A 26,082-nucleotide genomic window follows, 5' to 3' on the forward strand; every position below is an offset into this window, starting at 1 on the left:
CAAAAGAAAAAAGATGTGGTACCAGGTGTGGTGGCTCACGCCTGTAATATCTGTACTTTGGGAGGTGGGGGCAGGCAGATCATTTGAGCCCAGGAGTTCTAGACCAGCCTGGGCATCATGGTGAAACCTGACTCTACAAAAAAATACAAAAATTAGCCGGGCATGGTGGTCTGTGCCTGTGATCCCTGCTATACCGGAGGCTGAGGCAGGAGGATTGATTGAGCCCAGGAGGTCAAGGCTGCTCCAGCCTTGGGTAATAGAATGAAACCCTGTCTCAAAAAAAAAAAAAACTGTAAAACAAAACAAAACAAAAAACCCAAAACCTGAAGAGGTAGTATTACACAGAGCTTGTGCTATTTTGGGGTGGGGTTTTGATTTTTTTTTTCTTTCAGGAGACAGAGTCTCGCTCTGTCCCCCAGGCTGGAGTGCAGTGGCGCAATCTTGGCTCACTGCAACTTCCACCTCCTGGGTTCAAGCGCCGAGTAGCTGAGATTATAGGGGCGTGCCACCACACCCAGCTAATTTTTGTATTTTTAATAGAGACGGGGTTTCACCATTTTGGCCAGGCTGGTCTTGAGCTCCTGACCTCAGGTGATCCGCCCACCTCAGCCCCCCAAAGTGCTGGGATTACATGAGTGAGCCACTGGGCCCGGCCAAGTTTGATTTTATTAGTACATAGAACAAGGTTATCTTACAGAACTCCAGCCACTTAAAATATAGTTAGATGTATATGATCCTCTCTTCCCATACCAACTCCACCTGTTATAGCCTGTCTTTGTTGTTTTCTTATCTATTTATAAGTCATCAGTACAGTGTGTTTTACTGTACAGTGTGTTTTACTGATAGATTTCTTTGCACCTGTTTATACACCTGCACAGAGGCCAAAGCTGTTGTCCAATATGGTAGCCACTTACCACATGATGGCAAGTGCCTGTAATCCCAGCTACTCGGGAGGCTGAGGCATAAACTGCCCGAGTAGCTGGGATTACAGGCACTTGCCATCATGCCCGGCTAATTTTTGTATTTTTGTAGAGACAGGGTTTCACCATGTTGTCCAGGCTGGTCTTGAACTCCTGACCTCAGGTGATCCGCCCACCTCGGCCTCCCAAAGTGCTGGGATTACAGGTGTGAGCCACCACACCCAGCTGCTATTGAGTTTTAATTAATTAAAATTAAATAAATGTTTAAAAATTCAGTTCCACAATTTCACCAGCCACATTTCAAATGCTTCACAGCCACACATGGCTTCTGTGTTGGACAGCGCAGCCATAGAACATGGCCATCACTGTAGAAAGTTCTGTTAGACTCACAGCACATAGCAAGGCTCAGCACATACTAACGAGGTGAACTTTGACCGCTTCCCAGATTTCCTGACTTCTTTTTTGTTTTTTTGAGATGGAGTTTCGCTCTTGTTGCCCAGGCTGGAGTACACAGTGGCGCAATCTCAGCTCACCACAACCTCCCGGGTTCAAGCGATTCTCCTGCCTCAGCCTCCCGAGTAGCGGGGATTACAGATGGGCACCACCATGCCTGGCTAATTTTGTATTTTTAGTAGAGATGGGGTTTTTCCAAGTTGGTCAGGCTGGTCTCGAACTCCTGACCTCAGGTGATCCACCCGCCTTGGCCTCCCAAAGTGCTGAGATTACAGACATGAGCCACCACGTCTGGCCTAGATTTCCTGATTTCTGAAGCAGTGTATCTTAACATTGTGTTTTGCCATATTCCAGCTTTTAAAAAATTCTCAGTTCTGGAAAACATGCTTGCTTGATAAAACTCAAACCGTTTTTCCTCTGCTGTTCCACCATGCCAGTCAACACAGAAGATTTCTATGACCAAATATATCAGTGTTTCCCTTATGTATCAAGCAGCAGACACTGGCTGGGTGTCCTCTAATTCAGTTCCATTCTGATGCTATCTACCTGGAGATAGTGGCCAATCCTGGGGGTTGAGGGCTCAGTCCTGCAGGACTGCCCCCTCCTTCCCACCAGTCGCAAGTCCAGGCTTCCAGAACTTCTGATGGACTAGCTTCAAGTTGGGGTTCCCATGACCCCCTCTTTGGGTTCAATTAATTTGCAGGGGCAGCTCACAGAGCTCAGGAAAATACTTACATTTACTGGTCTGTTTTTGGTTTTTTTGTTTGTTTGTTTTTTGAGACGGAGTCTCACCCATCGCCCAGGCTGAAGTGCAGTGGCGCGATCTTGGCTGACCACAACCTCCACCTCCCAGGTTCAAGCGATTCTCCTGCCTCAGCCTCCCAAGTAGCTGGAACTACAGGCGCGTGCCACCACACCTAGCTAATTTGTTGTGTCTTTAGCCGAGACAGGGGTTTCTCCATGTTGGTCAGGCTGGTCTCGAACTCCTGACCTCGTGATCTGCCTGCCTCAGCCTCCCAAAGTGCTGGGATTACAGGCGTGAGCCACCGCGCCCGGCCACCACATTTACTGGTTTATTTCAAAGGGTATTACAAAAGATGCAGATGAAGAGATGCTTAGGGCGAGGTATGGGGGAGGGGGCACAGAGCTTCCGTGCCCTCCCTGGGCAGCCACTCTCTAGGATTCTCCCCAAAAACCCTGTCATCTTGGGCCCTTTATGAGACTTCATCAGATAGACATGACTGAAGCGTGGACAACCTTGTTGAAACGAGATTGGTCAGAAAGGGTCTGATGCATCCTAATAGATCGGCTGGGGACACCCAGCAGGGCCTGTCTGTACAGATTCTTCTTGGCCTCCCTGTGCAGCCTTCCTTCCTCCAGGGTATGGGGCAGGATCCTCTTGAATGAGGATCCTATGGCCACAATCAGAATCCTGCCTTGGCAGGTAAAAGAAGGGCACGCGGAGGTCAGAGAGATTCTGTTTTCTGAGGTGGCAAGTACTCTGATGTTTTAACAAAAGACCGTAGCAAGAGGCTGGGTGTGGTGGCTCACACCTGTAATCCCAGGACTTTGGGAGGCCGAGATGGGCGGATTGCCTGAGGTCAGGAGTTTGAGACCAGCCTGACCAACATGGTGAAATCCATAATCCATAATAATCCAGTTTTCAGATTTGTAGCGGAAATATTGTAGCGCCTTGTAGGAAAACAAGTCTTTATTTTTTTGTATTAAAGGTTAGTTTTGTTTTATCTTAGATTCAGAGTCAAATTAAACTTCTTTCGTTTGCTATTAGGAATAGTCACTTCTTTTTTTTTTTTTTGAGACGGAGTCTCGCTCTGTTGCCCAGGCTGGAGTGCAGTGGCCGGATCTCAGCTCACTGCAAGCTCTGCCTCCCGGGTTTATGCCATTCTCCTGCCTCAGCCTCCCGAGTAGCTGGGACTACAGGCGCCCGCCACCTCGCCCGGCTAGTTTTTTGTATTTTTTTTAGTAGAGACGGGGTTTCACCGAGTTAGCCAGGATGGTCTCGATCTCTGGACCTCGTGATCCGCCCATCTCGGCCTCCCAAAGTGCTGGGATTACAGGCTTGAGCCACCGCGCCTGGCCAGGAATAGTCACTTCTATTCTGGTTTCACTCAACTCTTATCTCTAACACAAACACACACACACACACACATTAGAGGGTCAGTGTGTCTGACGGGTGTGTCTTTGAGAACATTCGCTGCAAGTTCTTTGCGTGGCCTTTTGTGGTCAGCTATTTGCTGAATCACACAGTTCCCAGCACATCACCCTGGCATTTTATCTTAATCAGCATAGGAACCCAGTCACATGCCCCCATGTAAGCTGCTTGGCAAATGCAACTTGCTTCTGGAATTACATTAACTGGGTCCCCTCTTTCTACCCTGCCCCAAGCCTGTCTTGTCCTTGTTTCAAAAGAATTGAGGGTTTAAAGTAAAATCTCTTTTAAATGCCCTGGCTTATCCCTGGTTATTTGAAGTAATTTCTGTCTCTTCTCTCTCTTTCTTTCTTTCTTTTTTTTTTTTTTTTTTGAGATGGAGTCTCGCATTGTTGCCCGGGCTGGAGTGCAGTGGCACGAACTCGGCTCACTGCAACCTCTGCCTCCCGGGTTCAAACGATTCTCCTGCCTCAGCCTCCCAAGTAGCTGGGATTATAGGCGCCCACCACCACGCCCAGCTAATTTTTTGCATTTTTAGTAGAGACGGGGTTTCACTTTGTTGGCCAGGCTGGTCTCAAACTCCTGACCTCGTGATCCACCCACCTCACCTCTCAAAGTGCTGGGATTACAGGCGTACCGCACCCAGCACAAAATTTATCTCTCTTTATGAACATAGACTTGCTTAAATAAAAGCACAGTGTAGCCATAGCTTTCTAACGAGTAAGCATATGTCAAAGCCTGAAACCGTTGATACTTTCTCCTTAAAGCACACGCACAGAGTAAAGAGAGCAGTTGCTTTTGAAAAAGGAATCAAGATATCAAAATACAGTTCTTCTGACAGATTAAAAACCACGGAGATGAGTTTCGTACACTGTGGAAAATTGATTTTGACGTCAGGGAGGGCATTCTCTCTGAACTCTGAGAGGCTTCCTAAAGGTGCCTAAAGGAAGTCACTATTCTGGGCGTGGCAGCTCGTCTGTAATCCCAGCACTCTGGGAGGCCAAGATGGGCGGATCACCTGAAGTCAAGAGTTACAGACTGGAAAATTAGCCAGGCATGGTGGCGCGTGCCTGTAGTCCCAGCTACTCAGGAGGCTGAGGCAGAATCACTTGAACCTGGGTGGCAGAGGTTGCAGTGAGCTGAGATCGCACCACTGCACTCCAGCCTGGGCAACAGAGTGAGACTCTGTCTCAAGGAAAAAAAAAAGTTCAGAGGCAGCAGAGGGAAGCGTGCATGGGGTGCGGGGAAGAGAGATTTTTTTTTTTTTTAATGTTCTTTTTCACCCACACTCTCTGAGGAATGTGATGTCCCATCTGTCACTTTACAGGGATGGAGACTTTTGGCCTCAGCCTGTGTGAAGAGACTGGCAGGAATACTCACGCTAGGGAAAAGGCGGCAGCTAGGCGTGCAGTGGTCGGTGGGGTTTATATTACAGAAACATAAATTTCATTAACACTTCAGTGTTGCCACTGACACTGATGGTAACACTTGGTAGGAAAATGAAGAAGACTATCTCAAAATGTGTTTTTCATGGATTCTCCCTAGAGTCAGAAGTATGTCTTCCTCTCCTTTCCTGTAGCGTTGCTCACTGCTTTTTCTGGGGCGTTCTGGCCAGTATCCGTGGAACTGGGAGTAGTTTATGGGACTTTCGCGGTGTGCATGCATCGATTTTTGCATCTCGGCTGGGTGTAGTGGGAAAGAGCTTAATCTGTTTCATGAAGCCACATGCAGACGTCTGCACCCCCCATGGCTGCAGACTTTGCTTACAGCCTTCTTTCAAGGAAAGTCTGGGGCTTTCTGGTTTCTCATTTATATTTGTATCTGCAGGGTGCAACACCGGAGGATTTCAGCAACCTCCCACCTGAACAAAGAAGGAAAAAGCTGCAGCAGAAAGTCGATGAGTTAAATAAAGAAATTCAAAAGGAGATGGATCAAAGGTATAGTGCATCAACATGACTTATTAAGAAATTCAAGGTTGGGCACAGTGGCTCACAACCTGTAATCCCAGCACTTTGGGAGGCTGAGGTGGGTGGATCACCTGAGGTCAGGAGTTCAAGACCAGCCTAGCCAACATGGCAAAACCCCATCTCTACTAAAAATATAAAAACTAGTCGGGTGTGGTGGCGTGGGTCTGTAGTTCCAGTTACTCAGGAGGCTGAGGCAGAAGAATCGCTTGAACCCAGGAGGCAGAGTTTGCATTCAGCCAAGATCATGCCATTGCACTCCAGCCTGGGCAACAGAGCAAGACTCTGTCTCAAAAGAATAAAAATAAAAAATAATTTAAAATAAAATAAAAATTAAAAGAAAAGAAATTCAAATTCAGGCTGGGCGTGCTGGCTCACGCCTGTAATCCCAGCATTTTGGGAGGCTGTGGCAGGAAGATCGCTTGAGCCCTGGAGTTCAAGAACAGCCCAGGCAACATAGCAAAACCCCTAAAAGAAAAAAAACTAGCCAGGCACGATGGTGTGCACCTGTTGTCCCAGCTATTTAGGAGGCTGAAGTGGGAGGAACACCTGAGCCCAGGAGGTCCTGGCTGCAGTAAGCCATGATCATGCCACTCCACTCCAGCCTGGGCAACGGAGTGAGACCCTATCTCAGAAAAAAAAAAGAGAGAGAGAGAGAGACCAGCCTGGGCAACATGGAGAAACCCCGTCTCTACTAAAAATACAAAATTAGCTGGGCATGGTGGTGCATGTCTGTAATTCCAGCTACTTAGGAGGATGAGGCAGGAGAGTCGCTTGAACCCAAGAGGCGGAGGTTGTGGTGAGCCAAGATCGTGCCACTGTATTCCAGCCTGGGCAACAAAAGCAAAACTCCGTTTCAAAAAAAAAAAAAAAGAAATATGCCTTTAAATAAGCCACAAACTAAAGAAAAAATCATAGTAGATGTTAGAAAGTATATGAAATAGAATTGAACTTTAACATACATTCTATATATAGTTTGTGGGATGTCATTAAAGTCATGCTTATAAAGAGATTTATTGCTCTGAATGCATATGAAAAACAGAGAGGTAAAAATCAGTGAGCCTTAGCTCACTTAGATCCTCACTTAGGATCTATCTCAAGAAGCTAGAGAAAGAACAGCAAATTAAGCCCAAAGGAAATAGAAGCAGCTGGGCATGGTGGCTCACACCTGGAATCCCAGCACTTTGAGAGACTGAGGTGGGTGGATCATCTGAGGTCAGGAGTTCAAGACCAGCCTGGCCAACATGCCAAAACCCTGTCTCTACTAAAAATGCAAAAATTAGCTGGGCGTGATGGGGCGCCTGTAGTCTCAGCTACTCAGGAGGCTGAGGCAGGAGAATCGCTTGAACCCAGGAGGTGGAGGGTGCAGTGAGCCGAGATCGTGCCACTGCACTCCAGCCTGGGCGACAGAGTGACACTGTATCTCAAAAATAATAAAAAATAAAATAAAATATACAATTCAACAGATCCAAAACTTGTTTCCTTAAAAAGATCAATAAAGTTGATAAACATGTGGAGAGATTGATTAGGAAAGACTGGGAGGAGAGGACCTGAAGATAATGGATATAGACAATTCTGTTGAGGACTTTTGCTGAGAAATAGGGAGGCAGCGGGAGGGGTGGGCCGTAAACTCGAGAGAGGGGTTTTGGAAAGGACATCATAAGGATGGACCACATTACACTTGGCTTGTAATGTTTGTTATTTGTTAAATAAATAAATGTTTAAACATTTTTAAGAACAAACATGTAACATTATTTTTAAATGTTTATTTAAAAATTATTTATAAACATTATTTTTAAATGTTCGCTTATTTAAATATATATTTATTTAACAAATATTCATCGAGCATCTACTCCGTGCCAGGGGTGGCCTTGACGCTCAGGATCCATCAAGTTAACAGCGTAACTTGAGCTCATAGAGCTTCCTCCAAGAGCTTCCATTGTAACAGGAGGAGAGAGTGAACAATAAGCATAATAATAATGAATGATGCATGCTGTGGGAAAGAAGGCAGGAAGGAAGTAAGGAAGATAGGAAGGAAGAGAGGAAAGAAACAAGATAAGGCGGCTGGAAGTCCAGGTGGGTCTCAGCCCCTTAGGTGGAGGGTGGTGAGGACTTGTGGAAGCTCTCTTCCTGTTGTTTCTGTATTTTTAGTTAAACTATTTCTCATGACTCAGAATGTATCTTTTGGTTTGTCTGTCGGCCTCATATCTATTGTATGGCCTGCTTTGGATTTTCTTTTGCCGACACTCATCAAAGTTGGCTCCTTCACCCTGGCAGTCATTTGCTCTCCCCTGGTAGTCATTTGCCTACCAAAAGTGCCCAGAAACAAGGGTAAAATTAGTAGAGCTCTTTGATCTTCAACCCAAACCTACCCCCAACTTCTCTAGGGATGCCTACCCAGGCTACCATGGGCTGCTTCCAAACATGATTTCAGGAAGGATGTGGGATCCACAGTGTGTAGCCGTAAGGCTGTGTTGCTTACCTGTCGTGGATACCAACTATGGATTCAGTTTCTTAACAGTGGAAATGGGTGTGTGTTAACATTTCCAAAGCAATTAACTGTGCTGCTTCGTCAGGTGAGCACATTGCAGCCCGTGAGACCCAGGATGCCAGCTGTAGCTTTGGTTTGCATGAAGAATGCACACGTAGAAATACTTGGGTTTTTGTTTGTTTGTTTTTTGAGATGGAGTCTTGCTCTGTTGCCCAGGCTGGAGTGCAGTGGCGTGATCTCGGCTCACTGCAGCCTCCACCTCCTGGGTTCAAGTGATTCTCCTGCCTCAGCCTCCCAAGTAGCTGGGATTAAGGGGACATGCCACCACTCCTGGCTAATTTTTGTATTTTTAGTAGACACGGGGTTTTGCCATGTTGGAAATACTTGGGTTTTGAAGCCAGATTCGGTGGCTCACGCCTGTAATGCCAGCACTTTGGGAGGCCAAGGCAGGTGGATTGTTTGAGGCCAGGAGTTCAAGACCAACCTGGGCAACATGGCAAAACACAGTCTCTACCAAAAATACAAAAATTAGCCAGTCTCATAGCCTGGTCTCAAAAATAAATAAATAAAAATTTAAAAAAATTATTGGGTTTTGTTTTTCTTTTTTGTGTGTATGTGGCAAAGGGAAGAACAGGATTAATTTGTGCTTCTCATTTACCGGGACAATAAGGAGATAACCATTCAGAGAAGGGAACTGAAATTTAAAAATCAGCTTCTGTATTTATAGCCCTTAGTAGCAGAATTCCTATAGAGAATTTCCAGAATGGAAGCTGGCCCAGTAGTCCCTTATAATCCATACTCTAATCTTTCCACGTTTCCATTCATATAGTGTTCCAAGTGGTAGAATATTGGCTGATAAGAGTAACCTTTGCCGGGCGCAGTAGCTCACGCCTATAATCCCAGCACTTCAGGAGGCCGAGGCGGGCAGATCACCTGAGGTCAGGAGTTCAAGACCAGCCTGGCCAACGTGGCAAAACCCCATCTCTACTAAAACTACAAAAATCAGGTGGGCGTGGTGGCATGCGCCTGTAATCCCAGCTATTCTGGAGGCTGAGGCAGCAGAATTGCTTCAACTCTGGAGGTGAAGGTTGCAGTGAGTCGAGAGCGCACCGTTGCACTCCAGCCTGGGTGACAAGAGTGAAAAAAAAAGAATAACCTTTACAGTTTTCTACTCATTCTTTCTTTCAGAGATGCCATAACAAAAATGAAAGATGTCTACCTAAAGAATCCTCAGATGGGAGACCCAGCCAGTTTGGATCACAAATTAGCAGAAGTCAGCCAAAATATAGAGAAACTGCGACTAGAGACCCAGAAATTTGAGGTATGAAACTTCTGTTGTGGAAAGCTTTGTTGGAAACGAAGAATAGGTGTTCCTCGGTGTAGAATGGCGTGGGGCCCTGACGGTCCTCTCACTGGGAGGGACACAGTGGGAACAGCTGGCTGTTTCATGAGTTACGGTCAAAGGAAAGATACAGCTTCACCATTGAACATTCTGCTTCTCATCATAGCCTATCTTAATCGTGTCTGTAAAACCTGACAGTGTTTAACGTTGTATTTGTATACAGTTGGGGGTTGGCGGGGTTGTTCGTTTTTTTAATTTTAGAGATAGGATTTTGCTCTGTTGACTAGGCTGGGGTACAGTGGCATGATTATAGCTCACCGCAGCCTTGACCTCCTTGGCTCAGCCTCTGAGGAGCTGAGATTACACATGTCACCATACCTGGCTAAGTTTTATTTTTTAATTTTTTATTTGTTTTAGAGTCAGGGTCTTGCTCTGTTGCACAGACTGGTCTTGAACTCCTGGCCTTAAGCCATCCTCCCACCTTAGCCTCCCAAAGTGCTGGGATTACAGCTGTGAGCCACTGTGCCCGGCCAGTACTTTTTGTACTTTAGGTTATTCTGCTTCATCTCATGGTAATAAAATTGGGAGTATAGAGCGATCCATTATCCCAGTGAATCAAAAAAGCAGTGAAAAAAAATCCCCTGAAATATACAATTGTTCTTTCAGCGGGCCCATTATGGAAAGGGTGTGTGTATGAGAACCAGCAGGAAACACAAATGAGAAACAAGCAGGAAACATAAATAATAAAAGTTGGAGGGAGGGAGAGGAGCACTCAAAAGCTGTCAACAAAAGCCTCCTGAACCCACTCTCTACACCACATTTAAAGACTACAGAGCGTGGAAAAATACATTAGCAACCGATTCTACCAATCAGAATAGACTGTTTCCAGCAATGAAAGGTTAACTATGGCTTTTTTCATTCTGTTTCTTTTTTTTGTTTTTTGTTTTTTTGAAACAGAGTCTTGCTCTGTCGCCCAGGCTGGAGTGCAGTGGCCGGATCTCAGCTCACTGCAAGCTCCACCTCCCGGGTTCACACCATTCTCCTGCCTCAGCCTCCCGAGTAGCTGGGACTACAGGTGCCTGCCACCTCGCCCGGCTAGTTTTTTTTGTATTTTTTAGTAGAGACGGGGTTTCACCGTGTTAGCCAGGATGGTCTCAATCTCCTGACCTCGTGATCCGCCCGTCTCGGCCTCCCAAAGTGCTGGGATTACAGGCTTGAGCCACCATGCCTGGCCTTCATTCTGTTTTTTGAGATGAAGTCTCGCCCTGTTGCCCAGGCTGGAATGTAGTAGCATGATCTCAGCTCACTGTGACCTACATTTCCCAGGTTCAAGTGATTCTCCTGCCTCAGCCTCCTGAGTAGCTGGGACTACAGGTGTGCACCACCACGCCCGGCTAATTTTTGTATTTTTAGTAGAGACAGGGTTTTTGCCATGTTGGCCAGGCGGGTCTTGAACTCCTGACCTCAGATGATCCACCCACCTTGGCTTCCCAAAGTGCTGGGATTACAGGCATGAGCCACCGCGCCCGGCCAGCTTTTTTCATTGTTTTCAGAATCCATCAGTAATGTTCATTTGAGCATTTAGAACTTAGAATAGTCCTTTTCTGATTGTTTTTTTTTTTTTTTTTTTGAGACAGTCTCGCTCTGTCACCCAAGCTGGAGTGCAGTGGTGCAATCTCAGCTCACTGCACCCTCTACCTCCTGAGTTCCAGTGATTCTCGTGCCTCAGCTTCCCTAGTAGCTGGGACTACAGGCACGCGCCACCACACCCAGCTAATTTTTGTATTTGTAGTAGAGACAGGGTTTCACCATGTTGGCCAGGCTGGTCTCGAACTCCTGACCTCAAGTGATTCACCTGCCTCAGCCTCCCAAAGTGCTGAGATTACAGGCGTGAGCCACCGTGCCCGGCCTTCTGATCATTTTTATTCCTTTGACTTCTTTATACTGTTTCAAATGTTGCTGAAGATCATTTTGTCTACTTTAATTTTTAAGTATAAGTTTCATTTCTATCAAAAAAAAAAGTTACACTACTAAAAAATGGGAAGTGTGACTTTCAGACTGAGTCACTGCTTAAGCATGGCTGTGCCCTCAGGTATCGCATGGTGACCTCATGGTCAGAAGGAAACTAAAAGTGACTTATCCACGACTGCACTGCTGCTTAAAAGCCCAAGGGGATAGCATAGTCCAGTGTGCTTTCTGCCTCGTCGTGGGCAACCACATAAATATGACTTTGTTTCTATGTCTCCAACTTTGGGTGAAATGGAAGCAACCGCCCTTCAGTACATTTAAACAGTCGAATGCAGAAAATGTGGCCATTCTGCCCGGTGCGGACTTTCTCACATTGGGTTAAATGGCCAAGAGCAGTCCCTGAGTTTGGGACCTTAGGACGCTCTGTCTGGGCTGGCCCTCAGATGGCCTTAGGTTGGAGTCTCTCATTGCTTTTGTCTCCAGGCCTGGCTGGCTGAGGTTGAAGGCCGGCTCCCAGCACGCAGCGAGCAGGCGCGCCGGCAGAGCGGACTGTACGACAGCCAGAACCCACCCACGGTCAACAACTGCGCCCAGGACCGCGAGAGGTACAGTATCTGCACAGCGCCTGCCTCTGGCAAGGGAGCCTGTTGGCTTTGTATTTATTTCTAAATTTCGGAATCTGGAATGAGCATAAGGCACTTGTTCAATGCCAAAATGTCTGTTACAATTGACCTGTCACTTTTCCCCATTGCCACATGGGGTGTGGGATCTGAGCCTGCGGATGATTTACCTTAGTCTCAGTAGCAGCACTCGCTGAGGGGCGGGGGTCGCAAGCGCTCTCCAGTCACAGGGACTCAACCTGAGTCCTCCCTGGGGTCAGTCGCTTTAGTTGCTTTGTGTTTTCCTTTCTTGAGCAGCCCAGATGGCAGTTACACAGAGGAGCAGAGTCAGGAGAGTGAGGTGAAGGTGCTGGCCACGGATTTTGACGACGAGTTTGATGATGAGGAGCCCCTCCCTGCCATAGGGACATGCAAAGCTCTCTACACGTTTGAAGGTGACATTTCGTGTCCGCTGGATTCCCCTGCCTTTTAAAACCCATAATAGCTGAGTCACTCTTCTTTCACCCTTCCCTCCCTCCCTCCCTGCCTGCCTCCTTTCCTTCCTTGCTTCCTTCCCTCCCTCCCTCCTTCCTTCCTTCCTTCCTTCCTTCCTTCCTTCCTTCCTTCCTTCCTTCCTTCTCTCTCTCTTTCTCTCTTTTCTTTTTTTGATACAGGGTCTCACTCTCTTGCCCAAGCTAGAGTGCGGTGGTGCAATCATGGCTCACTGCAGCCTTGACCTCCTGGGCTCAAGTGATCCTCTGACCTCAGCCTCCCGAGTAGCTGGGACTACAGGCAAGCACCACCATGTCCAGCTCATTTTTGTACTTTTGTACTTTTTGTACTTTTCAGTAGAGACAGGGTCTTACTATGTTGCCCAGGCTGGTGTTGAACTCCTGGATTCAAGCAGTATTCCCGCCTTAGCCTCCCAAAGTGCTGTGATCACAGGTGTGAGCCACTGTGCCTAGCCACACTCTTCTCTTTCTGTGACCAGAACCTTCTTTAGAAGCCTTCCAGATCTGGCTGGGTGCGGTGGCTCACACCTGTAATCCTAGAGCTTTGGGAGGTTGAGGCAGGCAGATCACTTGAGGCCAGGAGTTCAGGACCAGCCTGGCCAACATGGTAAAATCCCATCTCTACTAAAAATACAAAAACTAGCCAGGCGTGGTGCCATGCGCCTGTAATCCCAGCTGCTTGGGAGGCTGAGGCACGAGAATCATTTGAACTGAGGAGGCAGAGTTTGCAGTGAGCTGAGATAGCACCACTGTACTCCAGCCCGGGGGACAGAGCCAGACTCTGTCTCAAAAAAAAAAAAAAAAAAAAAGCAGCAGCAGCCTTCCAGATCTTTCTCTACTATGCTTTTATCCTACTCATGGTATGATTATTATTTTATTTGGTTGTATATTTTGACTTTTGGTTCTTGCTTCACTGCAGCGGATGATATGGAGGATGATTATTTCATCCATTCATTTAATATTTAGTATCTATAGCGCTCCTGTCTTGTAAAGGCCCGTGAAGAGGGGAGATGCAGGTCGTATGATATGGCACCTGCCTGGAGGGAGATCAGGCAGACACACTTAAGGAGCGAGCAGTGGCTGAGCACAGAGGCTCACGCCTGTAATCCCAGCACTTTGGAAGGCTGAGGCAGGTGGATCATGAGGTCAGGAGATCGAGACCATCCTGGCCAACATGGTGAAACCCCATCTCTACCAAAAATACAAAAATTAGCTGGGCATGGTAGTGCATGCCTGTAATTCCAGCTACTCGGGAGGCTGAGGCAGGAGAATCACTTGAACCCAGGAGTCAGAGGTTGCAGTGAGCCAAGATCGCGCCACTTTATTCCAGCCTGGCAACAGAGGAGACTCCCTCTCAAAAAATAAAAATAGGCCGGACGCGGTGGCTCACGCCTGTAATCCCAGCACTTTGGGAGGCCAAGGCGGGCGGATCACAAGGTCAGGAGATTGAGACCATCCTGGCTAACATGGTGAAAACCATCTCTACTAAAAATACAAAAAAAATTAACTGGGCGTGGTGGCGGGCACTGTAGTCCCAGCTACTCGGGAGGCTGAGGCAGGAGAATGGCGTGAACCCAGGAGGTGGAGTTTGCAGTGAGCCGAGATTGCGCCACTGCACTCCAGCCTGGGCGACAGAGCGAGACTCTCTCTCAAAAAAAATAAATAAATAAAAATAAAAATAAAAGCGGACAGCTTGCAGTGTTTGCCAAGGAGGGATACAGAGGAATGGGGAGGACAAGGGAGAATGAGGTCACTTCCTTAAGGAAGTTTGGAGAACTTGCCATGGCATGGGGAGTGTGGCCAAAAATGGGCATTGTGTGGCTGGAGCTTAGATGTCTTACGTCCTAATAGTGAAATGTGGCACTAAAAACTGGGAAGTGCCAATGGGGGCGAGGTTAGAGAAACATCTAGATTTTATGTGGCAAACATTGAGGAGCTATTGAAGGTCAGCCTCTAGCAGGGTGTTGATGCAGTCAGAGCTGTGCCTTAGGAAAGTCATTGTCAGATGTGTAGGATCAACTAGAAAACAGGGAGGATGGTCAGAAAGACCAGCCTAGGCCGGGCGCGTTGGCTCACGCCTGTAATCCTAGAACTTTGGAAGGCTGAGGTGAGCGGATCACCTGAGGTCAGGAGTTCAAGACCAGCCTGGCCAACATGATGAAACCTCATCTATACTAAAATACAAAAATTAGTCAGGTATGGTGGCAGGTACCTGTAATCCCAGCTACTCGGGAGGCTGATGCATGAGAATTGCTCGAACCCAGGAGGCGGCTGTTGCAGTGAGCCGAGATTGCGCCACTGCACTCAGTGTGGGCAATAGAGGGCAACTCTGTCTCAAAAAAAAAAAAAAAAAAGAAAGAAAGAAAGAAAAGAAAAGATAAACTAGCTTAGTGTTTCTAAACTGATGAACCTTGAAATGATGTCCTGCGGAACGTTAATAGGGAGGCCATGAAAGAAGCTATCAGGCCAGGCTCAGTGGCAGCACGCCTGTAATCCCAGCACTTTGGGAGGCTGAGGCCAGGAGTTCAGGGCTACAGTGAGCTATGATCATACCACTGCACTCCAGCCTAGGCAATAGAGTGAAACCCTGTCTCTCTAAAAAAAATAATAATAATAAAACTATGAAAAAGTTGCATTTTAATATAATGAATAAATTTTAAAAAATAGCAATCAGAGCTCAAGTAAGTTTGGGAAGCCCTGGGATAAATACATTTTACAGATTTTTTTACTACAGAACTTTTCAGAGCCTTTAACAGACTATATGTTCATTGTGACAAAATAAGAAAGAAGTACCAGTTTAAATGTTCTCAGTTTGACTTCATATTCCAACCATCCCCCTCCATTCCCGTTGCCCTATTAACAGCTCCCTAAACTCTTTGCCTTGCAGAAAACTGGGGGGTGGTGGGCAGCCTCTGAAACGATCCTAGCAGAGGGTCTTGGGGGCCTTGTTCAAGGAATGGATACAGAGATGCTGCCATTGACAAACTGCATAGATTCGGGGCTGATCAGAAGCCAGAACAAAACAGAGAGGAAAGCCAAGATGGCTCCCAGAGTTGCATTCCTGAGAGGATGGAGAGGTCCGGGGAAGTGGAGAAGTAGGAGGAGGATACAGTTAGGAGGAAGAACAGTGAATCCAGGCTCATCTGTGCTGTTTCAGGTGTTGGGGCCATGTCTAGGGGGCGGTGTGCTGCAGACAGTAGGAAAAGTGGAATCTTGGCTACAGAAAGTACCAGAATGGAAGCAATATGTGAGGACAGTGTTTAAAGAGGAGCAGCTGGGCCGGGCGCGGCGGCTCACACCTGTAATCCCAGCACTTTGGGAGGCCGAGGGGGCAGATCACCTGAGGTCAGGAGTTCGAGACCAGCCTGACCAACATGGTGAAACCCTATCTCTACTTAAAATACAAAATTAGCTGGGCGTGGTGGCACATGCCTGTAATCTCACCTACTCGGGAGGCCAAGGCAGGAGGATCACTTGAACCTGGGAGGCAGAGGTTGCAGTGAACAGAGATGGCACCATCACACTCCAGCCTAGGCAACAGAGCAAGACTGTGTCTCAAAACAAAAAAATTGGGAGACTGAGGCAGGTGGATCACCTAAGGTCAGGAGTTTGAGACCAGCCTGACCAACATGGTGAAACCCCGTCTCTACTAAAAACACAAAGGTTAGCGGGGTGTGGTGCGTACCTATAGTCTCAGCTGCTTGGGAGGCTGAGGCAGGAGCATTGCTTGAACTGGGGAGGTGGAGGCTGCAGTGAGCTGAGATCGCACCACAGCACTCTGACCTGGGCAACAAGAGCGAGACTCCATCCCCCCGACCCCCCCTCCAAGAAAACCAGCAGACAAAAGAGAAGCAGTTGGAGCCATGGGGGTACCTTTCCCCCGAGAGAGATCCAAGGGAGACAGAAGAAGACTAGAGAAGAGGACCAAAGATTTCCCCGGTGGGGAAACACTTGCCATTCTGGGAGGGAGGAGAAAGAGGCCCCTGGAGGACTTAGAGAGGGTCCCTAGAGAGACAGAGGTAAGAACCCCGACATTTCTGTGCAGAAGGAGATGGTTTTGAGGCAGTGGGTGAGGGGTCAGTGCGTCAGAGGAGGGCCACGTGGGGTGAATTTTGCATGGACTTCATCTTCGATGACACTTGTTTCATTGCAAAGGCCACTGTTGGCTTCCTACCTGCATTTGCCAAGACATCTAAAATACCCTGATGTTGCTTTTCCAGGTCAGAATGAAGGAACGATCTCCGTAGTTGAAGGAGAAACACTGTATGTCATCGAGGAAGACAAAGGCGATGGCTGGACCCGCATTCGGAGAAATGAAGATGAAGAAGGTTATGTCCCCACTTCGTATGTCGAAGTCTGTTTGGACAAAAATGCCAAAGGTGCTAAGACTTATATTTAATACCATTAAAAAAAAAAACTTTAAAAAAATGGAGTTGTTTCTCCCCACAACCGTGGCTGTTACAGGCAGTTCCTCAAGACACTGGCTGGCGAGCACCACGGTGCGCGCGTTCCTGTAGTCTCACAGTGGACTTCAGGGTCCGGGCACCTGAATTGTCTTGTCTAGTTTGGGCTGTGATCAAGTTTCACTTACTGATGAAATTTTAATGTGGAAAGCTGCCAACTGCCAATTTACAGCTGTGTCATTTGAAATCTGATAAGCATTTCTTCTTTTGGTGGTATCTGTAGATTAAAAAAAAAAAAAGTTGCATTGTAGCTTCTAATCAATCTTTCTGAATTTAAAAGCCGGCACACATCTTGCAGGTGCCAAAGACTTCCCTATTCTTGTTTATATCTAGTATCCACCATACACTGAGCTACATTAGGAGGTTACAGATTGTAACTTAATAAACTGAACTGTGCTAGTTTGTTCAATTGCATACTCATTCACTTGGGAGGAAGTCACAAGTAAAATAACATCTCCTCCTCCTTGACTAAAGGAGTAAGTAAGATTCTTATATTGGCATCAAAACTGTGTATTTTTACTTAAACATGGTCAGCATCCTTAGTAGGGCATCACGAGTATCCTGTTACATCTGTATGATCCCAGACAACCAGCTGAAATCTGGAAAAGTTTGGTGAATTCACCAGTTGATTTTTACATGGCATTGCTGATTTTCCAAATGTCATCAAATTGACAGGTTTTTTTTGTTGCTGTGTTTGTGTTGTTGTTGTTGTTGTTGTTGTTTTGAGACAGGGTCTGGCTCTGTTGCCCAGGCTGGAGTACCGTGGCTCACTGCAACCTCCGCCTCCCCCATGTTCAAGCGATTCTCCTGCCTCAGCCTCCCGAGTAGCTGGGATTACAGGCAGGCACCACCATGCCCGGCTAATTTTTGTATTTTTAGTAGAGACAGGTTCACTTGTGTTGGCCAGGCTGGTCTCAAACTCCTGACCTCAAGTGATCTGCCTGCTTCTGCCTCCCAAAGTGCTGGGATTACGGGCGTGAGCCACTGCGCCCGGCCCAAATTGACAGTTGATCAGATGTGCTAGTACTGTTTAGATGCAGTTATTTAAAAGCAGAGCATGTCCACGTGTCAGCTCCTTGTGATTTTCTCTCACACTTGGTTCTGTTTCTGTTGGTTTTACAAGCAGAGCTGCATTCATGCTTGCCCAGGTAGGGCTATAAATAAAACGTGGTGTGGCAGCAAATGCTTCTCCCCACGGACACAGATCTCAGATCTCAGCACATCGCTGTTGAGAGAGTTTGGGGGTTTGCTTTTGTTTTTTGTTTTTGTTTTTGTTTGTGCTTTCAATCATTGGCAAAGTTTGGATTTACTGGAAATTATTTTAGAATTTCTGGCTCATTTTATACAATTAACTGTAGCCAGAACGAAATAAAATGTCTCATCACATCAAAAGGAATCTAGGCCACATGAGAATTTGCATTTTTAAATTGGCATTGATGTGGGAGGTTAGATGGTGAAATTGGTCGCATGCGTAGATGGTTGCCAGGTATTTCACTGTGCCCATTTCAAGAATCCAACTCGAGATCATAGAGAACCCACTACAAACGGGTCAGAATGAAGGTGCTGGCTCAGATTCTCTTTTCATTTGATTGTGAAAGTGATTTCCTTGGGTCCCTCCTACTTTCAAGTGGGAAATTAGCCCCTCCCTCTACCTTGTGGGTTCATTTTATCAGCTCAAGTCCATTTAAAACTGATTTTCCAAGCAGTAGCTGCACATTCGGGCTCTAGAACCTAGTGGGGGTTGTGGTTGCTTGTGGCTGTTTCAAGATTCTCACAGCCTGTTAACCTTTACGTGGTGACAGCCTGATTTTTAAGAAAACATACTTTTTTTTTTCTTTTTTTGTGAGATGGAGTTTTGCTCTGTCACTAGGATGGAGTGCGGTGGCACAATCCCGGCTCACTGCAACCTCCGCCTCCTGGGTTCAAGCGATTCTCCTGCCTCAGCCTCCCGAGTAGCTGGGACTACAGATGCCCGCCACCACGCCCAGCTAATTTTTTGTATTTTTAGTAGAGACGGGGTTTCACCGTGTTAGCCAGGATGGTCTCAATCTCCTGACCTCATGATCCACCCGCCTCAGCCTCCCAAAGTGTTGGGATTACAGGCGTAAGCCACTGCGCCCAGCCTTTTTTTAAAAATTTTTTTTATTTTTTATTTTTTTGAGACAGAGTCTCACTCTCTGTCACCTAGGCTGGAGTGCAGTAATACGATCCTGGCTCACTGCAACCTCCGCCTCCTGGGTTCAAGTAATTCTTGTGTCTCAGCTTCCTGAGTAGCTGGGATTACAGGTGCCTGCCACCACACCTGGCTAATTTTTTTTTTTTTTTTTTTTTAAGTAGAGACGGGTTTTTACCATGTTGGCCAGTCTGGTTTCAAACTCCTGAGCCTAAGTGATCCGCCCACCTCAGCCTCCCAAAGTGCTGGGATTACAGGGTGAGCCACCGTGCCAGGCCCAAATTACTTTTGGATACTTTTGCTGACGTAATATCAATAAAGCCGCCCATCCTGACCCCAGGCCTCTTTGTAAGTATTGCAGTGAGAAAATCAGCTGACCCTTCAACCACAGGGATCTGTTCAATTGAGCAGCAGGAAGTTTCCAGCTTTACCCCAGTAAACAAGTGAATGGGAAACCTAAGGTGTTAAAATCTGACCTTTCTATCCGATGACAAACTCATTTCCAGTCTGTGAACTCCTGGACAAAGCAAAGCAACCACTGAAAAACCCGAAAATAGGGAGACAGCATTCACCTTGTAAAAGTCGGCTTTGCAAAAAGGCATTCTGTCAAGCTATGTTTTTTTTTTTTTCTTATTTAATTATTCAAATTTAGTTATTTCGTTATTCAAATTTAATTCAGAAAACGGTTTCGGGGGAATGGGGTGGGAGGGGTTTGGGCACATCAATTTATGATGATAATTTTAAATGTATGATCATTAAGTTGTATGTCTCAGTACTATGCCAGGTGAATCTCTGTAATATTGACTAAACAGTTAAAGATATTTTGTAAATTTCAGGTCCATCTCATCAAGGCATGAAATATTAGAAAACCAAATTCCAAAGAACCAGGAATTTCCATTTCCACCCAAAGTATACTTTATTATCTTCTAGCAGTTCTCTGTTAAAATAAAAGCAGCAAAATCTCAGCTACTTATATAATTTTCTCCTTTTATTTGAAAGTTCCACTTAGAGATTAATAATACGTACGGAGAAGCCTTTCCTCCCTACTCTGTTTATAACTCGGTCCACCTTGCCCACAAACACTGCCCTCCTTAAACCCATCTGATGGAGGCAAAGCCACTGTTTTCTTAGGCCCGTAACTCAGTGCAGCTGTTTTATTGTTATAATGCCGGTGCACCTTTTGTGTGTGTGTGTGTGTGTGGTGTCTACGATGTGCTTATTTAATAATTGCCAAAATAGTTAGACTAGAGTAACTTCCGGTGGGTCCATTGGATTGTGACTGTCTTTTATGGTTTTTTGGTTTTTCGATTGCTCTCTGTTAAATATTTTCATAATTCCCCCCACAGAATACATGTGTATAGACTGCAACTTAAAAACTCAAAGCAGTACTTGAATGAGTTGTTTTAATGTTGTACTTTTATCTGTTTGTTTTATGGGTTCTCCTGCTGCCTAATGACCTTTCTGTTTTTATAACTGCCGGAAAGCTGCGAAGCCTCTCGCACGGGGAGGTAGGTCCCCGCTGCGGCTCCGCACTTGAGTTTATTATAAACTCTGGGGTTCTGAGTAAGTTTTGTTTGAATACAGCAACATGATTGTCTCTTTCTATTCTTATCCTAAAAGAAAAGACTCTGTGTGGCATCTTTTAGTTGTACCCTCATATCCGCCTCTCTAATAAATGTTATATTTTTTCTCAGTATTGTGTATTTTAAGTGACTTCTCATGTTTCCAAGAAAATTATTCTGTGTAATGTGAATATTTAACTCTTTCATCTCCAGTAATAGGGAATTTTCTAGCCCAATGCTTTTTTAAAAATTCTGCCTCCCACCCACCCCCCCCCCCTCCTCCTTTAAATGATGGCACCTCCTGTTTCTGATCCTGCGTGCACTCAGGGCCTGTGAAGTCTGTGTTTCTTTTGTTTCACTTCTCTCTCCTTGAGAGGAAGAGCTTTTCACGGTGTATTGCTGAATGAATACAGAATGACAGGTTTTCATTTTCACCAAAGATTTTACATTGTGCTGCTGAAGAGCCAAGAGTTTCCTTCTGAGCGAATCGGGCCTTCATGTTCCTTGTACCATTCTAGGAAATCGATGCATTTCTTTTCTCTTCTTTTTGGAGTTGAGGTCTCACTCTGTCACCCAAGCTGAAGTGCAGTGGCGCGATCCTGGCTCACTGCAGCCTCGACCTCCCTGGGCTCAAGCCATCCTTCCAACTCACCTTCCCGAATAGCCGGGACTACAGGCACGTGCCAACATGCCGGTTAATTTAAAAAATTTTTTTTGTAGAGATGAGGTCTGGCTATGTTGTGGCCCAGGCTGGTCTCGAACTCCTGAGCTCATGTGATCCTCCCTCTTCAGCCTCTCAAAGTGCTGGGATTGCAGGTGTGAGCCACTGCACCGGCCTCTGTTTTTTGTTTGGTTGGTTGGTTTTTTTTTGAGACGGAGTCTTGCTGTGTCGTCCAGGCTGGAGTACAGTGGCCCAGTCTTGGCTCACTGCAACCTCCGTCTCCCGGGTTCAAGCGATTCTCCTGCCTCAGCCTCCTGAGTAGCTGGGATTACAGGTGCCCGCCACCACACCCAGCTAATTTTTGTATTTTTAGTAGAGACGGGGTTTCACTATGTTAGCCAGGCTGGCCTTGAACTCCTGACCTCGTGATCTGCCTGCCTCAGCCTCCCAAAGTGCTGGGATTACAGGCGTGAGCCATTGCGCCCAGCTCTGGCCTCCATTTCTTACTTTCTCTCTAAACTTGTGAGAAAGATGAGCTGGGGCGGATGGCCTCATCAGTCTCCTGTTTGGGCTTCTCTTAACCCTGAAGGAAAGATCAGCTAAAGGCTAGAGAGAAAACCGTGAAAGTTCCTCATCTCAGACCTGCCCTGTGGTAACCAATTGCTCTGAGATGCCCCCTCCCACCCCTTCCCTCTCCTCCCACTCCCCTCCCCTCCCAGGGCGGTGCAGTTTGTAGCCAAGAGCAAAATGCCCGCCGGGAACCCGCGCCATCCTCTCTAACAGAGAGTTTCTCTTTCTGTTTCTCTTTGTGTTGTAGATTCCTAGAGGGGAGTGCCTGCGAGCCTCAGGTGAACCTTCCTGGAGGAGCCTCCGTCTGCTTGTCCCCACAGGCCTCCAGTGCCCTGCCCTGTGGACGGCCCATCCCTCCGCAGCCCCATCCCTGCGGGGCGGTCTCTCTCTCTCTACAGCATGTTCCCTGCGGCCCTGCCCTCCCGTCCAGCCCGGGCCACCTCGTGGGGGACACGTCTCGCCAGCGCCCACCCCCACGGCTTGGGTCAGTCCTCATCACTCCCCCAGCCCACCCCGCGCAGGCCACTGAGACGGTGGGATACACACCCCCGCCTGCTCCTTCCTGGGCCCTCAGTCCACCCGGGCCCGTCCTGGCGGCCCTCCCGCGCTTCACACAGTGCCTTTAGTGAAAATGTCATCACGGGTCCCCTGAGGAGACAAGGCAGGTCCGGCGCACACCAGGCGGACTGAGCACTCGATGTCATCCCTGTGTCCCCGACTGTCTGCTGTAGAAAACACTTCCTCTTTTCCCGAGTCTGTGAAGTCCTCAGTGGTCCTTTTTGGATTCTAGGCTTGCACCTCATACTAAACATTGACCCTTTCACTATCCCCTCGAACTGAGAGCATCTGGTGGGCAGGGGGGCAGGGGCACACACACCCACAGGCACACCCACCAGTGCACACGCCTGCGCACACATTTTTGTTTGGCGCCCTGTTTTCAGTGGCCTGGGAAGGTCCACGCTGGAGGTCGAATTCCAGCTCGCCTTGTTGGCTCACTTGTGTCCACCGGCCGTGAGGAGCCCACGCCTGTCCTCCGGTCACTTCCCTGTCCCTGAGAACTGTAGACCATGCGCTTGTGAGCAAGGCCACCCCTCTGCACCAGCTCATTGGAAAGCAAACATCCTCTCCTTTCCAGGAGCCCCAGGATTAGCATCTGAAGAGGTTAGCACTTCTCGTTTTTTTTTTTTTTTTTTTTCCAAGACGGAGTCTCGCTTTGTTGTGCAGTGGCATGATCTTGGCTCACTACAACCTCCGCCTCCTGGGTTCCAGCAATTCTCCTGCCTCAGCCTCCCAAATAGCTGTGATTACAGGCGTGTACCACCACGCCTGGCTAATTTTTGCATTTTTAGTAGAGACGGGGTTTCACCGTGTTGGTCAGGCTGGCCTTGAACTCCTGACCTCAGGTGATCCGCCCGCCTCAAAGTGCTGAGATTACAGGCGTGAGCTACTGCACCTCACCAAGGTTAGCACTTTAATCACCAAAGACCCCGTGCCTCTCGTGGTCCGTTGAGGGATCCCGCCACCACCACCCCATTTATCACGTGCTCTTCAGGTCATGTGGAATTAGTTGAGTTTGCTTTTAGAGCTAAGTTTCTTTCCCCTTGTGGGTCTTTGAGGAAAACCTGAGATCCCCTAATCTGTGCCCCCCCCCCCCGCCCCCACACCTTAGAGCAGAGCAGCTCCTCCTCTCATTTGGTGCAGAAACAGTCAAGAGGAAACATTGGCTGAGAGCTCCTGTGACTGAGAGCGCCACCGAAGCCTAGGGATGGCGTCGGGCAGCTTTATTTGCTTGGCTTTGTAACTAGGTGGTCCCCTCAAGCATCCTCAGTTCCTCTTGCTGTTTACGAATGTGAGACAAGGAAGTTCTATAGAAGCCAAAGGGACAGGGACAGAAAGGACAGGTCCCAAGGGATGGCACCATCTTTACTCGTGGAAACCAGGAAATTGCTCCTCTCAGCCAACCAGGGTTGACCACACAGCACCCTTCTGGAGCAGCTCAGCCAGCCCTCCGGGAGGAGAAACCACAAGCACGGAGGCCCAGGCAGGTGAAGAGGAAGTGGCTTCGGGTTTTTAAAGTGGGTGAGCATGAGCCTCTCTGACTGTTTCTCCCCTGGGGGACTGCAAACCGCCCACTGAAGGCTCAGGGCTGCAGCAGAGCCATGGGCTTCCAGTCCTGCAACCCGTGACCTAAGCGTGGTGCACCCATTACACGCAGGAGGACCAACTTGACAGACAAAAGACAAGCTGGGATGACTCAGGGTGAGAAGAGTCAGGGCCCCGCCTCTGTCCCTGGAAACCAACAGGTGCATGGTGAGTGCGGCAGTCTGCACAGCTCTGCAAGGGCTCCGCCGCCAACGGGGCCGACAGGGATCTCCAGGAACTTCTGACCTCACCAACTCAAGTGGACCACTCTCCACTCCACGAGGATGTGAAACGGTTCTTTGAAATGGGATCTGCATGTGCATCGCATCTTTCATATGATGGGTCAGGATAGATTCATTTCTTGCAACATAGTGAAAAAGGTATAAGCTGCAGTAATTTGCTCTTTGAATGACCGTCACCCCCAGTATAGGTTATGCTTATATCCCCGTCACTCCTCCGCCTTTTAAAATTTTTCCACCACCCGTGTCCGAAAAGAATGTTACAGCGAGTGCTCTTAAATGTTGAACCTGGGTGTTGCTTCCTGGCCCGTCTGCGTGGCTCCATGGAAAGCTCACTGCTGCCCCAGCCGGGCTTCTTAGAGGAGGTCAGTTGTCCTATGTATCATTTACTCTGGGAATCCTACTGTGAAATCATGTCTGTATTTTTCTGGAGCAGGTCACATAGAGTAGAACGTGGACTTTCCTGTGAGCGTCTCCTTCCTGCCCCATATATGCCGCCTGTCACTTCACCGCCGTGCTAGAATACTGTTGTGTTGTAAGATGACTAATTTTAAAAGAGCCTGCCCTGAAAAGTACTTAGAAACAAAATGAAAGAGAGGAACTTGTCCTTTACCCAGTTTTTCATTTGCAGGATGGGAAAGTATAAAAAGGCACGGAAGGTTGTCATGGGCTGTTCCGTGGCGGGGGGGTTTATCCCGCTCACCTTGGAGATAAGCCTGCAGCTTGTCTAACCAGCACAGCACAAAGGTCTCGATGCCTTTTGGTAACATCTGTCATTACAGAAGAAAGTTTACACGACGCCAAAAAAGTGACGTTAATGCTAAGTGTTTTTCCAGAAATACTGGTTTCATGTTTCTTATTGGCTCTGCCTCCTGTGCTTATTATCATCCAAAAACTTTTTTAAAAGGTCCAGAATTCTATTTTAACCTGATGTTGAGCACCTTTAAGACGTTCGTGTGTGTGTTGCACTAATTCTAAACTTTGGAGGCATTTTGCTGTGTGAGGCCAGTCGCCACTGTAAAGGTCCTAGAGTTGCCTGTTTGTCTCTGGAGATGGAATTAAACCAAATAAAGAGCTTCCATTGGAAGGCTTATATTGACCTTGTAACTATATGTTAATCCTCTAAGTGTTAAAATAAAGTATAACTTCTGGCACCGTGTCATGGGACTATTACGTTGCATGAAGACATGACCCTAGTTGCAGAAGCAGTCTAGTGTCATTGGAAAACCCCCTGGGCTGGGGAGCTGGCCCCTGGGAGGAGCTGGAGACCTAGACAGCTCTAAATTCCACCCCCATCCACAGTGGAGGGGGTGGCTCTTAGACCTTGGTGACATGAAATTCGGGCTGATTTAGTGCAAGGATTCTGAGAGGCTCCTTATGGCTAAGAGTATTTTTTGCATGCACATTCAACTGGTTGGTACTCTAGCTCTTTGGGGACCCCATTGCTTGGGGCTGGGGCAGGAGGAGGTGGTGAAATGAGGGCACACCTGAGTTTCATTGATCTGGTGTCACCAGTGCTCAAGCTGGTACTCCTGGTGGCGTGGCTGGAATCACTAGTTTCTGTGAGGCTGCAGGCAGTGCGGAGCTGTTTCATGTGGACATGTCCAAAGGGCAGCCGCTTTGTGCCGGGCAGCCGCTGGACATGTGCAACGGGAGGCCCCGTTTCCACAGCCAGCTTTGAAAATTTCACCCTGGCCTTTTGGAGAAAGATACAATCGGTTTGTGCCCACACTTCTCTATGTCCCGAGCTTGTTGTTTTTTTTTTTTTTTTTAAGCACTGTTTTAGGAAAACAGTTGTCCAGGAAATGACGTATTCGCAGCTATACCAAGTACAGGCCTGGCAGCTCTGCTGA

General features: G+C 47.5%; 1 protein-coding gene across 4 annotated transcripts in view; it reads left to right on the top strand.

Moving 5' to 3' along the window:
- Positions 1-25,388, top strand: part of FNBP1 (formin binding protein 1) — a 162,995-nt gene extending 137,607 nt beyond the window's left edge. The window contains exons 10-15 of one of the 4 annotated variants that reach the window (XM_023216952.2): positions 5,371-5,480; positions 9,187-9,319; positions 11,792-11,913; positions 12,223-12,362; positions 16,640-16,798; positions 22,096-25,388. In XM_023216952.2, coding sequence (XP_023072720.1) covers positions 5,371-5,480; positions 9,187-9,319; positions 11,792-11,913; positions 12,223-12,362; positions 16,640-16,798; positions 22,096-22,103 — 672 coding nt within the window. In that variant the 3' untranslated portion in view covers positions 22,104-25,388. Of the gene's footprint in view, positions 1-5,370; positions 5,481-9,186; positions 9,320-11,791; positions 11,914-12,222; positions 12,363-16,639; positions 17,383-22,095 lie in introns of those variants that run through there. The other 3 variants (XM_023216953.2, XM_023216950.1, XM_023216951.1) reach the window with 3 other exon arrangements.
- Positions 25,389-26,082: the final 694 nt, after the last annotated feature.

The sequence above is a fragment of the Piliocolobus tephrosceles genome, chromosome 14, assembly GCF_002776525.5.
Source record: "Piliocolobus tephrosceles isolate RC106 chromosome 14, ASM277652v3, whole genome shotgun sequence".
Lineage (NCBI taxonomy): Eukaryota > Metazoa > Chordata > Mammalia > Primates > Cercopithecidae > Piliocolobus > Piliocolobus tephrosceles.